The following is a 13,314-nucleotide window of genomic DNA, read 5'->3' as shown; positions in this document are numbered from 1 at the left end:
GACACATGGTTTTGAGGGCATCAGCCAGTCTGGCCCTCTTTGCCTAGCAAAGCAATAATGCTCTCCTTTTCTACTTCACCCCAAACTCTGTCTCTGAGATTCGATTCCGGAATGGTGCACAGAGATGCTGAGCTTTCGGCATCAATCTGACTCATGAAGGATGAAGGATGAAGGACCACTGCTCAGCCTCCCACCTGCCTGGGAGCAGGCTGCCAGGAGAATGCCTACAGTTGGAGGGGTTGCTCAGCTGGTGAGGGCCAAGTACAAATCAGTCCCTGCCATCACCCTGCTGAAAGCCCTTCAATGTTCATCCTACAGGTGCCCCCAATTAGAGGGTTCAGGTGAGTCAAACACTGTTTGAGGTGGCAGGACCTACTTAAACAAATAAACCATGGAATTTAATGCCACCATTGAGAAGACGGCAAAAAAAAAAAAAGAAGACTGCTGACGTGGACTGCAGCGTGGTAAAGGCTAACGGCGCCAGCTCTGGAGCCAAGCCAACCAGGATGGACTTTTCTCAGGACCTAGATTTCCTCTCTGGAAAATGAGCTTCTTGTATTGTTTAGTACACAGAAGAGCACAGATGTGAGGTGAAATGGTAATGCACATAAAAAGCTCGTGGAACAGCTTGTGTTAGCGTTACAGAACACAAGTGTGTGTCCCCGAAGTGTAGTGAGGTCAAATAAATTGAAACCTTGTAGTTTGGAGCGCAGAAAGGTTTATTGCAGGGCCATGGGAGAAGAACGGTTGGTGGCTCCTGCTCAAAACTCCCCAATGGTTTGAGGGGAGGTTTTAACAGGCAGAATGTGGGGTGAGGGCTGCAAGGTGTGTGACTTCCTTCTGATTGGTTGGTAGTGAGGTAACAGGACTGTGCTCCAGCCGGAAGTCACCGTCCTCCACCTGAGTGGGGGCTTTGGTTCTGCAGAAGACCTCAAAGGTATTGTTACGTGTATTCCTTGAGGAGGAACCAGGACCCAGCCCCAAAGCTGTACTTGTTGTTCAGTTGCTCAGTCAGGACCGACCCTTTGCAACCCCATGGACTGCAGTGCCCCAGGCCTCCCTGTCCTTCACTATCTCCTGGAGTTCGCTCAAACGCATGTCCATTGAGTCAATGATGCCATCCAGACATATTCTCTGTCGCTCCCTTTTCCTCCTGCCCTCAATCTTTCCCAGCTTCAGAATTGGCTCTTCAGTGAATTGGCTCTTCCCATCAGGTGGCCAAAGTACTGGAGCTTTAGCTTCAGCATCAGTCCTTTCAGTGAATATTCAGGGTTGATTCCCTTTAGGATTGACTGGTTGGATCTCCTTGCTGTCCAAGGGACTCCTAAGAGTCTTCTCCAGCACCAAAGTTCTAAAGTATCAATTCTTTGGTGCTCAGCCTTCTTTACGGTCCAACTCAAACATTTGTACATGACTACTGGAAAAACCATAACTTTGACTATATGGACCTTTGTCGGCAAAGTGATATCTCTGCTCTTTAATACTCTGTCTAGGTTTGTCATAGCTTTTCTTCCAAGAAGCAAGCGTCTTTTAGTTTGTGGCTGCAGTCACCATCTGCAGTGATTTTGGAGCCCAAGAAAATGAAATCTGTCACTGTTTCCACTTTTTCCCAATGTATTTACTATGAAATGATGGGACTGGATGCCATGATCTTAATTTTTTGAATGCTGAGTTTTAAGCCAGGTTTTTACTCTCTTCTTTCACCCTCAAAAGGCTCTTTAGGTCCTCTTTGCTTTCTACCATTAGAGTGGTATCATCTGTATATCTGAGTTTGCTGATATTTTTCCTGGCAATTGTGGTTCCCTCTTGATTCATCCAGCCTGGCATTTCACATGATGTACTCTGCATATAAATTAAATAAGCAGGGTGACAATTTACAGCATTGATGTAATCCTTTCTCAATTTAGAACCAATCCGTTGTTCCATGTCCAGTTCTAACTGTTGCTTCTTCTCCAGCATACAGGTGTCTCAGGAGGCAGGTAAGGTGGTCTGGTATTTTCACCTCTTTAAGAATTTTCCACAGTTTATTGTGATCCACACAGTCAAAGACTTTAGCATAGTCAATGAAGCAGATGTTTTTCTGGAATTCCCTTGCTTTTTCTATGATCCAATGGATGCTGGTAATTTGATCTCTGGTTCCTCTGCCTTTTCTAAATCCAGCTTGTACATCTGGAAGTTCTCGATTCAAGCACTGTTGAAGCTTAGCTTGGAGAATTTTGAGCATTTCTTTGCTAGACTGTGAGATGAGTGCAATTGTGCAATAGTTTGAACATTTTTTGGCACTGCCCTTCTTTGGGATTGATATAAAAACTGAAATTTTCCAGTCCAGTGGCTACTGCTGAGTTTTCCAAATTTGCTGGCATATTGAGGGCAGCACTTTAACAGAATCATCTTTTAAGATTTGAAATAGCTCGGCTGGAATTTCATCACCTCCACTAGCTTTGTTCGTAGTAATGCTTCCTAAGGCCCACTTGACTTCGCACTTCAGAATGTCTGGCTCTCGATGAGTGATCACACCATTGTGATTATCCGGGTCATTAAGACCTTTCTTGTATAGTTCTTTTGTGTATTCTTGCCACCTCTTCTTAATCTCTTCTGCTTCTGTTAGGTCCTTGCCTTTTCTGTCCTTTATTGTGCCCATCTTTGCATGAAGTGTTCCCTTGGTATCTCTAATTTTCTTTCTTTTTTTTTTTCTAATTTTCTTGAAGAGATCTCTAGTCTTTCCCATTCTATTGTTTTCCTGTTTCTTTGCATTGTTCACTTAAGAAGGCTTTCTCATTTCTCCTTCCTATTCTCTGGAATTCTGCATTCAGGTAGGTATATCTTTCCCTTTCTCCTTTGCCTTTAGCTTCCCTTCTTTTCTCAGCTATTTCTAAGGCCTCCTCAGACAACTATTTTGCCTTCTTACATTTCTTTTTCTTGGGGATGGTTTTGATTACCACTTCCTGTACAATGTTATGAACCCCCACCCATAGTTCTTCAGGTACTCTTGTCTACCAGATCTAATCCCTTGAATCTATTTGTCACCCCCACTATATAATCATGAGATTTGATTTAGGTCATACCTGAATGGCCTAGGGGTTTTCCATACCTTCTTCAATTTAAGCCTGAATTCTGCACTAAGGAGCTCATGATCTGAGTCACAGTCAGCTCCAGGTCTTGTTTTTTTGACTGTATAGAGGCTGCCCTGTTTAACTGCCCCTCCCTTATTTCTGCAACCCCTCCTTTTCTCTGATTAGCAACTGTTTGAACCTGCCCTTGGGAATTCAGGGCAAGTCAAGGAGGCTGAAAAAAGCCTATTTCCTACAAACAAGAAATGGGGCACACAGAAAGGATTTTTACCCAGGAGCCCCACAAGGTCCCTCTGGGTTTCATTAGCAGACCAGCAAATATACAAAATGAATTTTAAAATACAGAATACGGGTACATGTGAAGAATTTATTTAGATACATAAGCAATGAATACCAGTGGTTGCCTCTAGGGAGAACTGGGAGCTTCAAGTGGCAGGAAGACTTCGTCATCCTTTGCTAATGAGTGCAACTTACTATTTTTGCCTATGAATAATGTACCTATTATTCTGAAAGATTCCTACAGCACCTCCTCGTGGCCCTCAGGGTGAAGTCCAAAAGCTCTCTTGGGTTCATCAGGCTGCTGCTGGCTCCTGCCCTACCTTTCATCAGCTCTCCAGCCCCCAGCCCTCAGCGTTCAGTGTTCCAGCCACATCGACCTGCTTCCATTTTCCTTTGGCAACTGCCCCGGGTGCTCTCAGGCCGCCTCCCCACTCAGTCAGTTGAGAATCAATCCACCTCTGCATTAACCCTTTCCTTCCCAATGACTATTACCAGCTTTCTTAAGACACCCAAAGCGCTACAGCACATTCTACCCCCACCCTTCAACAAGCATCCTCCTAATGGCATCATCTCTTCCCTGGCTAGACAGTGGCCTCCTTCTCATTGAATCCCCTGGGCCTAGAGCAGGAGTCGAGGCTCAATACACATCTGATAAATGTCAGCCCTCAGACATGAGGGCCTCTTTGCTGACAAACGTCCATACAGTCAAAGGTATTGTTTTTCCAGTAGTCATGTATGGATGTGAGTGTTGGACCACAAAGAAGGCTGAGCGCCACAGAATTGATGCTTTCGAACTATGGTGCTGAGATGACCTTTGAGAATCCCTTGAAGAGCAAGGAGATCCAACCAGTCAATCCTAAAGGAAACCAACCCTGAATATTCACTTGAAGGATGGATGCTGAAGCTCCAATCCTTTGGCCACCTGACGTGAAGAGCTGATTCATTGGAAAAGACCCTGATGCTAGGAAAGATTGAAGGCAGAAGGGGGCAACAGTCTACGGCCATAAGGCCCTGATCTCGTCTGATCTGGAAAGCTAAGCAGGGTCGGGCCTGGTTAGTACTTGGATGGGATAAGGGGGCAACAAAGGATGAGAATGGTTGGATGGCATCAGCAACTCAATGGACATGAGTTTGAGCAATCTCCGGGAGTTGCTAAAGGACAGGGAAGCCTGGTATGCTGCAGTCCATGGGGTCACAGAGTCGGACACGACTGAGCAACAATAACAGACATGAGCCCCTCTTGGATAAGCTCTTAGAAGGGTAAAATAAGTTATATCTGCAAAGAATCCCCAGTACAGGATCTGACATATGGTATCTGGTTCAATATAGTCTTTCTTTTCAAAGCTGATGCCAGGCAGCTTTCTGTTCAGATGACAGGGGTAAGCTGTTAGGGACACATGCCTGGAACAATATCCCCTATTGGTAGGTACCCACAAAATGTTTAAGAAGGGTCAATGATTCTCAGTGTAATTGGGAAAAAGAACCAATCAGCTGGGGTTTATTACAATCCCAGACTTCTTGGCCTATCCCTTAATTCCCAACTCTGGAGGTCTGGTGCAGGGTCCAAGAAGCTGAATTTTCCAAAAATACCCCATAAGTGGTCAAAGAACCACACCCTCAGAAACCAACCCATCTATTCATGAGTCTTTACTAAGCGGCTATGATATGCCAGGTCAAGATTAATCTTTTTTGTAGGGACAGAGAAAGAATAAGAAAAGTCTGTGCCCTCGCGGAGTTTACTTTTTAGTGAGTGTAGAAAATATCAGGTACACAAGTAACTGTAGACAGCCAGTGACAGGTGTTGTAAAGAAAATAAAGCAAGTAGGCAGGGGACACGGAATGAGCTTGGGTGGCAGGGGGGGCCTCTGAGGTCACTGAGGAGTGATAGGAAGGAGCCAGCCAGTAAACTAGTATCCAGATGGATCATCATTTTTCCCCCAACCTCTCCCTCAACACAGGCCCTGCTCCAAGAGTATCTCCAAGGAAACCAACTCTACAACAGTGATATCCCCTCCTTTATTATCAAGGCCTTCAGAGCCAGGACAGAGAAGATTGCAACGGGGATCTTGACAGCCCCTTCTCTCCCAGCCACGGTACCCACAGGCTTCCTCCAGCCAGGGGCAGAGGTCTGAAACCCTGCCTCTTGGGAACCCTGGCCCCTATCCTACCTCCCTTACTCAATTCCCTAAGATCTCAGGCCAAGCCAGATCCCAGGGCTGAGCCAGCAGGTGTGACAATGCCCAGTCCTCAGTCAGCTCTCCTGGGACCCCCGAAGCACTGCCCATGTGGGTGGGGCCTCCTGAGCATCCTTCCTGATTTGAAGTCCATGTCCTTGGCGATTACAGGGGTGGGAGGACTTGTCCCCAGGATTATGGAGAATGTCATATCACCAAAGAGGATGCCCAACCCCCTTCCCAGCAGTTTGGATGACACAGTTGGAAAGATGTGAGCCTGGGCCCTCCTCCTAGGAAGAGACTGGGCAGCCGCGTGGCACAGTGAGACTCCCAGGGCAGGTGGGCAGCCAGGGGCTGGAGGTTCCAGGGTCACTTCCTCTTGGCCCGATCTGCCGCGTCCAAGGCAGCCATGTTGCGGGCAGCTGTGATCAGGTGGATGACGCTGATGAGAGACTTGAGCAGGGCGATAGGGGCGGTGATCCAGAGGCCCATTCGGAAAAGACCCACTGAGCCAACTGTGGGAAGGGATCAAGGGTGATCCAGAGTAAACAGGATGCAGGTGAGGCAGGGGTCTTGTCTCCCCGGGGAGGCCAGACCCCCTCCCATCCTCCTACCCAGTCCTTCATCTCCTACCTAAAGGTCCCTCGGAGAAATTAAACAGGTAGAGGAGGCAGTAGAAGAGCTCGTTTCCAGCACACAGGGTGAACAGAGCAGGCTAAACAAATGGCAAAAAGGCTGCTTGAGCAAGAGGGCAGGGCAGTGGCTCCCATCCTCCAACTAAGGGCCAGGGGACCAGGAACTGGGAAAGAGGGGTGCAGGGTGGTGTGGGGAAGATGTGGGGAACAGGGCAGATCAGTCTGCCCAAGGCTCCTCACTTTCCCCTTCAGCCTGGAGCCATGGGCAGTACTCCTCATAAGGATATGCACAAACAGGAAGATATTCTTACCCAGCAATGCTGCAATTCTCACCCTCCTTGCCCTACCTGGAGGTACTAACACTGCCCAGCCCACCCACGAGGAAGAATACACTCCTTATTATGGCCTAAGGCCTTTAGAGAGCTGGTTCTGCAGACCTCTCTGGCTTCTTCCTCCTTCCCTCACCCCTCAAGCCACTCAGTTCTTCCCTCCTGTGGACACCTGCTGCCTGAGCAATTCACACACACCCTTCCCACCAATCCCATCCCGGGCCCAGGGCTGGGGCTAGGACTTGCCCTAAGCAAATAGGGAGGGGCAGCAAAGGCTCACTCTGGAGGTGTAGTAGATGCGAAGCACCGGGTTTCCAGACAGGTCGATCATCTTGTGACTTTCACTGCCTCGGACCACAGAACTTAGGGAGAAAGTAGAGGGGGAATCCATGAGTGTGCATTACCAGGAATGCCCACCGAATCCTCAATGCAACCCCCATTACATAAGTACTGGGATTGCCTCTGCTGAACAGAGTGGGGACTGGGGCACAGCTGAGGAGCACTGGGCCAGAAGTCACAGTCTAGCTGGGTAGCTGGAGGAAGCAAAATCAAGATTCAAAAGCCCCATCCCCCTTCCGAAGGGATGTTATCTCTTTGGAATCCTCGAAGAGTTTTAAAGATTACTAAGCCAGCTGTAAAATAGGATGCTGAGTCAGAGAAGATTCACCAGACTCCCTTAACAAAGCACAGCTAAAAAGGAGACCTCCCCAGAAGCCTGAAGATACCCCCTGAGAAGGTCTCATCCCTCCCCCTGTAGCGTTTTCTTCCACTGGTCCATATCCCCAGAACTTCAGACCTGTGGAGGTGCAGCCAGTGGCTGGCCACATCTAAGCTCATGCTGAGCTGGAAGAGAAGGGTGGCGCGAGGGTACAGCAGGGCCAGGTTGACCAGCAGACACATCGTGGAGCACCTGTCTGTCAGCATGTCCAGCATGGCCCCAAACCGGGTCCCTGAGAAAAATAGTGGAAAGGGGCTGTCAGGGGACAGAGGAGCTGTGACAGGGGCCATATTTGGTGAATCACTCTGATGCAGAGGGTAAGAGTGAAAATGCCCACCATCCACTGGGGGGAAATGAAAGCAGACTGCTCTGGCTGGAGTGTAAAGGTCAAAGGGCAAAGGTCACCATATCATAAAAGGGGGAAGCCTGGTAGCCTGGAGACAACATTGTAGAAGGGCCTGAGAAAGCTAGCTAGCTGTACAACTCATCAATCCAGAACCAAGGGTCCAGGTCTCAAGACAAGAAGATTTTAAGTCTTAGGGAAGTCTTAGAGGTGGGTCTAAGAACAGATTATAAAAAATGAGGTCAACCTTCCAGAAACTATCTCCCTTCCTTCTCCATCCTCCCTCTAAACATGCCTTCTGGAATGCTGATCGCTTGTGTCTGGCACACAGCAGATGCCCAATAACCTGTTGACTGGCTTTTTATTCAGAAAAGCCTCTAGCACTGCTACTGCCACTGCCATGCCCAGTCGCGCTCGTTCTCAACAGGGAGCTTCAATCCCTTCTGCTCCAAAACCAGGTCATTCTAAACTGCCTTCTACAGAGATGGGAATGACAGAGCCCTCGGATTCCCGACTACCCGCCCACTCCGAGGTCCTGAGGAAGCAGGAAAATGGGAGCAGAAGGTTGTGGGGCTGGCTGGGAGAGATGTCTGTCACCTTGATTAAGGACCCGAGCAGCGTGTCCATCGAAAGCGTCCAGAAGTCCGCTGAGCAGGTAAAAGGAGGAGGCCGTGAGTGGGCAGCAGGGCATGAAGTAGAAAGAAATGATGGCGAAGACAATCCGAGCATAACCTTGGAATTGAGACAGGGTGAGACAGGGCAGATCTGGGAGTCTGCCCAAGGCCCCTGGCCCTCCCGTTCCGCCCGGAGCCGCGGGTAGCACTCACCGATGAGGTTAGGCACAAACAGGAAGATATTTTCGCTTGCCATCGCGGAGGTCCCCTGGCCGCTCTGGGCCTTAACTGAAGGTGCCAACTCTGTCCCAGCCTGGGTGCAGATTCACTCTCCAGCCCGGCGCATCAGCCACGCCCACTGCGCGCAGGTCCCGGCCGGGTCCCAGATGTTCAAGCTCACCGCCGGCCGGGGCATGGGCCGACCCAGCTGTGCGCCGGGCGCAGGGGGCGCGCACACCCTGCCTTTCCTATGGGCAGACGCTGGCCTCCGCCTGCCTCGCGGGAGCTGCCGCCTACAGCTGCGGCCCCTGCTGCTCCAGCTGCGCTCGGCTTCCGGAACCTACTTTCCTACGTTTGTCCTTGCAAAATTAGAGAAAGGAACAAGAGACTTAAGAAATGGCTGCGTCCCCTTTAAGATCTGCCCGCTTCCTTTTCCTTTTCTTCCCTCCGCCCCTTTCCATCGATTCGTACCAAAGTACAGAGGGAGGAGAGGGGGCAAAGAATCATCGACTCTGAGCAAAGGAAGGAACTTAAAAGGAGAGATCAAAAGACAACGAGCCTAGGTAAATGTCTCTACTCTCCTTTCTGCGGAGGATGTTACTCCTGAACATAATGGCAAAAAGATCCCGCCATCCAGAGTCTTTGCACCCCCAAGAGGCAAAGTTATTTGGTACAGCCCATATTTTCCCTTCCCCGCCCCCTCTCTCGGCCCTCATTTGCTGTCGCAGGCTCCAGGCAAAGAGATGACGGCCAGAGAGGCTGGAAGGCGACCTGGGGAGGGGTTGTTTCTCGCCTGCCCCTAGTGGTGGGAGGATTAGGTGCCAAGGTCCACCGTCTGTGATCTTCCCGTTTCTCAAGCCACTGGCCCTGCGGTCAGTGCCCGCAAGGAGAGATCTAGAGAGGGTGGAGAAGCCGGGGAAGCGAATGCGACCAGCTGGGAAAATGCCCTCCCCCATTTGGTTCTAGAATCCTTAATTTCCTGGCAACGGGGCTGCGGAACGTCCTCAGACGCCAAGGTTTTTATAGCAACGGCGCCTCTCCGGGTTCCCCTCTTTCCAGCCTTCCTCCCCAGCTCCCAAATCCCCCGTCCCCACGGCCCGTAAAAGGGCTCGTTAGACCTCTCCGTCTCCCCTCCTGAAGAGTAGCCCAAGATTTCGACACATCTGCTAGGTCGGGGGCGGCAAGTGGGCTGCCTTTTCTTGGGAAGGACCTTGGGTGGGAAGAAGGAAAGAGAGGGCCCCTGCTGGGCGAAGTAAGGGGTAGGGGAGGTGGGTGTTGTGGGCGTCCCACCTCCTTCCTCCCCTAGGAAGATTTAAAGCAACTATTTCTCTCCCCCAGCTTTTTTTTTTTTTTTCCTTCAGAAAGAGAACTGACAGTTTTCCAAGGCCCCGGGGAACAGTGGTGGGTTGGGGTTGGGAGAAGTGAGCTGGTTTTGCAACCTAACTCGGGCTCCCACTGTCCCCAGGGGAATGTCATCCACTTTTGCCAGGAATGAGGAGAAAAAGGGCAGCCGGCCATCCCAACCCACAACCCCTGCAACCTCACTGGGCTGCAATCTGGTGAGCACTGGAGAGGCCTTCTTGGAGTGGGGGTGAAGTGAGGTGGAGCGTGCTTAGGCTGAGGACACTGAGACCGCCAGCCTTCAGACTCTGGCCTCAACCCTGAGCCCAGAGCCCCCAGCCTAGAAACCTCCAGACCCGGCCATGTGGGAACTCTGAGGCTGAACCCCCCAACTTTCCCTTTTCCAGAAGGTTTCTCGCTCTGAGGAATTCCTGACACGGATCAGCACGGAACTCACTGACGAGGCCTTGTTTGTTGCTGCCTGCCACATGAATCCTGTGCCTATCAAGGAAAAACAGACACAAGACCAAGGGACTCAGATATCCAAACATGGTGACTCCCCACCTGAGGACCCCTGTGTCCAGAGACCCGCTCATACCCCCAGTTCCAGTCCCTGAGCCCCCCAATGCACCCGCAGTTGACCTCTTCAGGAGTCTGTCCCCGGCTCCCCCATCTCACAGCAGCCCTGGGACCACACAGCACCTCCCCACCTGTTCACCCAGTCCCCGTCCGTCACCCCGACCAGGAATCTCCTTAGCCCCTTCCTCACTAGCCACATCTCTTTCTGGCTATCGGGATAGTACTTTCTCTGACTGGGGCCTCTGTTTCCAGTGTTCTTCACCAAGACCCGAGGCACTGATACCCGGTGAGTGAGGCTTCGCAGGAGATGCCCTTTGTCCTGGGAGAAAGATGAGGAGCCTGTAGGGGAGAGAGCCAGGGTTTGACAACATCCCAGCAGGGTAGGGAGATTTTACACCATATTCCTGTTCTCTTCTGCTCCAGTCCTTGACTTGAGTTCTCACCTCTCTCCTTTCCCTTCCGCCATCTCTAGCTCTGACAGAAACCGTACCCACACGAAGGCACATCTCCTGCCATCCCCTCGTGAGAAGGTATGCGCTGGGTCCAGGGATGACAAGGCCATACAGAATAACCATACAGTTAGAGTTCACATCATATACAGTCCCATTTTTAGGAACTTGGGACACAAGTGAATGACAGTCTCTGCCCTTGAAAATTCACAGTTTAGTGTGGGGCCAGTCAAGTAAATGGCCAATTACAACAAATATGGTTAAATGCCCATGACAGAAATGGAAATAGCGAGAAGAGCACTTACTCTCAGCCTCAGTTGGGACAGGAAGGAAAGGAATCATGGAGCTTCCTGGAGGAGGTGACACTGAAAGAAAGGAATTTCTAGGGGAAAATGAGGTGGTCGGGGTATTCCAAGTGGTAGGACTTGTATGAACAAAGGCACAGAGGTGAGTCTCAGGAGGATGACCATGGGTATAATTGTGTATTCTTTTTTGTTGAAATTAATTTTTTTTTTTGCTGCACCAGATCTTAGTTGCGGCATGTGAGATCTAGTTTGCTGACCAGATATTGAACCTGGTCAGGGCCCCCTGAATTGGGGGCACAGAGTCTTAGCCACTGGACCACCAGGGAAGTCCCTCTGTGTGTGTCCTTTAGGGCAGGGGAGACAGTGGAGCAGAAGCAGTTTTACTGCTGGACTGTGCAGGCATGGTACCCAGGGACTAATCAAGGGACTTTATGTGTGTTTTGTTAAGATCCAGAGATGTTTTCCTACAGGTGAGGAGTCATTGAAGAGTTTTGAGCAGGGGAAGTTGAAATTTTAGATCCGTCACACTGGTGGTCAATGGGGAGAGTGAACTGGAAAGGGAAAGATGAGAGGCTGGAAGGTCAATTAGGAATTGGAGACCAAACTAGAGATGAGTAGGTCCTGCATATTCACAATAATAATAGAGATGAGAGAAAGGGTAGATATGAGTAATAAAGACCAGGAAGAATGAGTTTGGTAATTGATTTAAAAATGGTAGGGGAAAAAAGAAGGAATCAGAGGACTCCCAGTTTTCTGACTTGGGATGTCTACGTCTGATGATGCCATGCTTCTGCCCAGAGCTCTACAGTAAGTCTCCATTCCAGAGTCAAAGCCAAAGTTCTTCAATGGCTTACAAAGTCCTACACGATCTCTCTCCTCCGCAACCCTGTTGTCTCTCTGACCTCATTGCCCCTGACTGCTCCCCTTTTCCCAGTCTCACCAGCCTTCTCATTCTTCCTGGGGCATGACAGGCATGATGCCACCTTTGGACAGATTGTGTTTGAGGGGCCCCTGGGAACTCCAGGTGGAAATACCCTGTAGACAGTTGGAAATGAAGCTTCAAAGAACACTGGCGAGGTCTAGGCTGGTGCTAGAGATCTGATGTAGGAGAGGGTTGGCAGTTAAAGAGTGTGCAGTTGCCCTGGCCGTGGGGGTGGAAGAGTTTGTGCAGAATGAGAAAGACAAGGGCGCTGAGGTTGGAGCCCTGGAGAACCTCTGCAAGAGGTTGGCGGAGAAGAGAGGGGTTCATGAAGAAGGCAGAGGAGGAACTAAGAGCAGATGTTTATTGAGTGTCTATTATGAATGGGGAATGATGGATAGATTTGTGGGTGGATAGATGGATGGGATGGATGGATGGATGGATGGATAGATGGATGGAAAGAGAATGGTGGGTGGATGATAAATGGGTAGGTGGGAAATGGTGGGTGGATAAATGATTGACGGTAGGGATTGGATGGATAGGTGAAGGATGGAAGGATAAAAGGACATGCGCCTTGGATCTAAAATCAAGACTCCTATTCTTTTCTAGGGAGCTCTGCCCAGCAACTTGACGGCTGGAGGATGATCCCAACTTTGGTGCTGCTCTTGGCCTCTCGTGCCCTCCCCCCACTCTGTCTCTCTGCAACATGTCAAAGCTTCTCTTTCACCGCTCATTCAACAGTTCGGTTCTGGGGGCGTTCCTGGTCGTGAGCAACATCACCCCTGAAGCCTCCAAAGTGTTCCAGAGCCATCAGACTCCTTGCCACCCTCAACTGGCCAGGACACCACCAGCAATGAAAAGCTTTAATAAAGAAACAGAGATCCTTCCCTCCTCTCAACCTAGGCAGTGCTCTTGTGTGACTTCTCTGGGGTGATGTGGAAGGAGCACCACTGCCCCCTTTTGCCAGATGTATGGGCATATTATTGGAATGGCATATTCCATATTATGGGAATGGCTTTAATTCAGGCAGTTATCAACCTATTATCCATCAGCCTGTTGGCAGAGATGAGTTCAAAGGTTCAGATCCATTTTCCCAGCCACACTCCAGCATCTTAAGGTCTAGGCCTGTGACATCTGAGAGATTCCACCCCTGCCACCAGCGTCAGTGTGGAGGTCTCTCCTCTGCGCTTTGGAGTCACCTGGCTTTGGAACACCTCGTGGTGGAAGGCAGTGCTGGAGGCTTTGTGAAATTTGCATTTAAATCTCAGTCTGGCTACTTTTTGGAGCCTCCTGAGGAATTTACTGTCAGTTCACATCTCCAAGCCCCTGTTTCCTTATC

General features: G+C 50.0%; 2 protein-coding genes across 2 annotated transcripts; one reads left to right on the top strand and one right to left on the bottom strand.

Annotated features, from left to right (window-relative positions):
* Positions 1-5,347: 5,347 nt before the first annotated feature.
* CDIPT (CDP-diacylglycerol--inositol 3-phosphatidyltransferase) lies at positions 5,348-8,828 on the bottom strand. The gene is made up of 6 exons (XM_020884631.2): positions 8,377-8,828; positions 8,147-8,281; positions 7,285-7,438; positions 6,769-6,850; positions 6,158-6,239; positions 5,348-6,039 (listed from the first exon to the last, which is right to left on the bottom strand). Exons 1-6 carry the CDS (start codon positions 8,417-8,419, stop codon positions 5,894-5,896), a joined length of 642 nt encoding a protein of 213 aa, XP_020740290.2. The 5' UTR covers positions 8,420-8,828; the 3' UTR covers positions 5,348-5,893.
* A 726-nt stretch (positions 8,829-9,554) lies between these two features.
* On the top strand, positions 9,555-12,873 carry LOC110131756 (putative protein T-ENOL). The gene is made up of 6 exons (XM_070461179.1): positions 9,555-9,634; positions 9,848-9,941; positions 10,131-10,275; positions 10,555-10,588; positions 10,775-10,832; positions 12,585-12,873. The coding sequence occupies exons 2-6, from the start codon at positions 9,852-9,854 to the stop codon at positions 12,618-12,620; spliced, it is 363 nt and encodes a 120-aa protein (XP_070317280.1). The 5' UTR covers positions 9,555-9,634; positions 9,848-9,851; the 3' UTR covers positions 12,621-12,873.
* Positions 12,874-13,314: the final 441 nt, after the last annotated feature.

This window comes from Odocoileus virginianus, chromosome 33, assembly GCF_023699985.2.
Source record: "Odocoileus virginianus isolate 20LAN1187 ecotype Illinois chromosome 33, Ovbor_1.2, whole genome shotgun sequence".
NCBI lineage: Eukaryota > Metazoa > Chordata > Mammalia > Artiodactyla > Cervidae > Odocoileus > Odocoileus virginianus.
This window is presented reverse-complemented; position numbering and strand designations above follow the sequence as displayed.

What these genes read in the sequence shown, in the direction of transcription:
- CDIPT (XM_020884631.2), bottom strand. Translation starts at nt 8,419, where the DNA reads ATGGCAAGCGAAAATATCTTCCTGTTTGTGCCTAACCTCATCG. An exon ending in GTTTGTGCCTAACCTCATCG is followed by an intron (nt 8,282 to 8,376) that starts GTGAGTGCTACC and finishes CTCAATTCCAAG; the next exon opens with GTTATGCTCGGATTGTCTTC. An exon ending in TTTCTCCGAGGGACCTTTAG is followed by an intron (nt 6,040 to 6,157) that starts GTAGGAGATGAA and finishes CCCTTCCCACAG; the next exon opens with TTGGCTCAGTGGGTCTTTTC.
- LOC110131756 (XM_070461179.1), top strand. Translation starts at nt 9,852, where the DNA reads ATGTCATCCACTTTTGCCAGGAATGAGGAGAAAAAGGGCAGCCGGCCA. An exon ending in GACTCAGATATCCAAACATG is followed by an intron (nt 10,276 to 10,554) that starts GTGACTCCCCAC and finishes CTCTGTTTCCAG; the next exon opens with TGTTCTTCACCAAGACCCGA. An exon ending in ACCCGAGGCACTGATACCCG is followed by an intron (nt 10,589 to 10,774) that starts GTGAGTGAGGCT and finishes CGCCATCTCTAG; the next exon opens with CTCTGACAGAAACCGTACCC.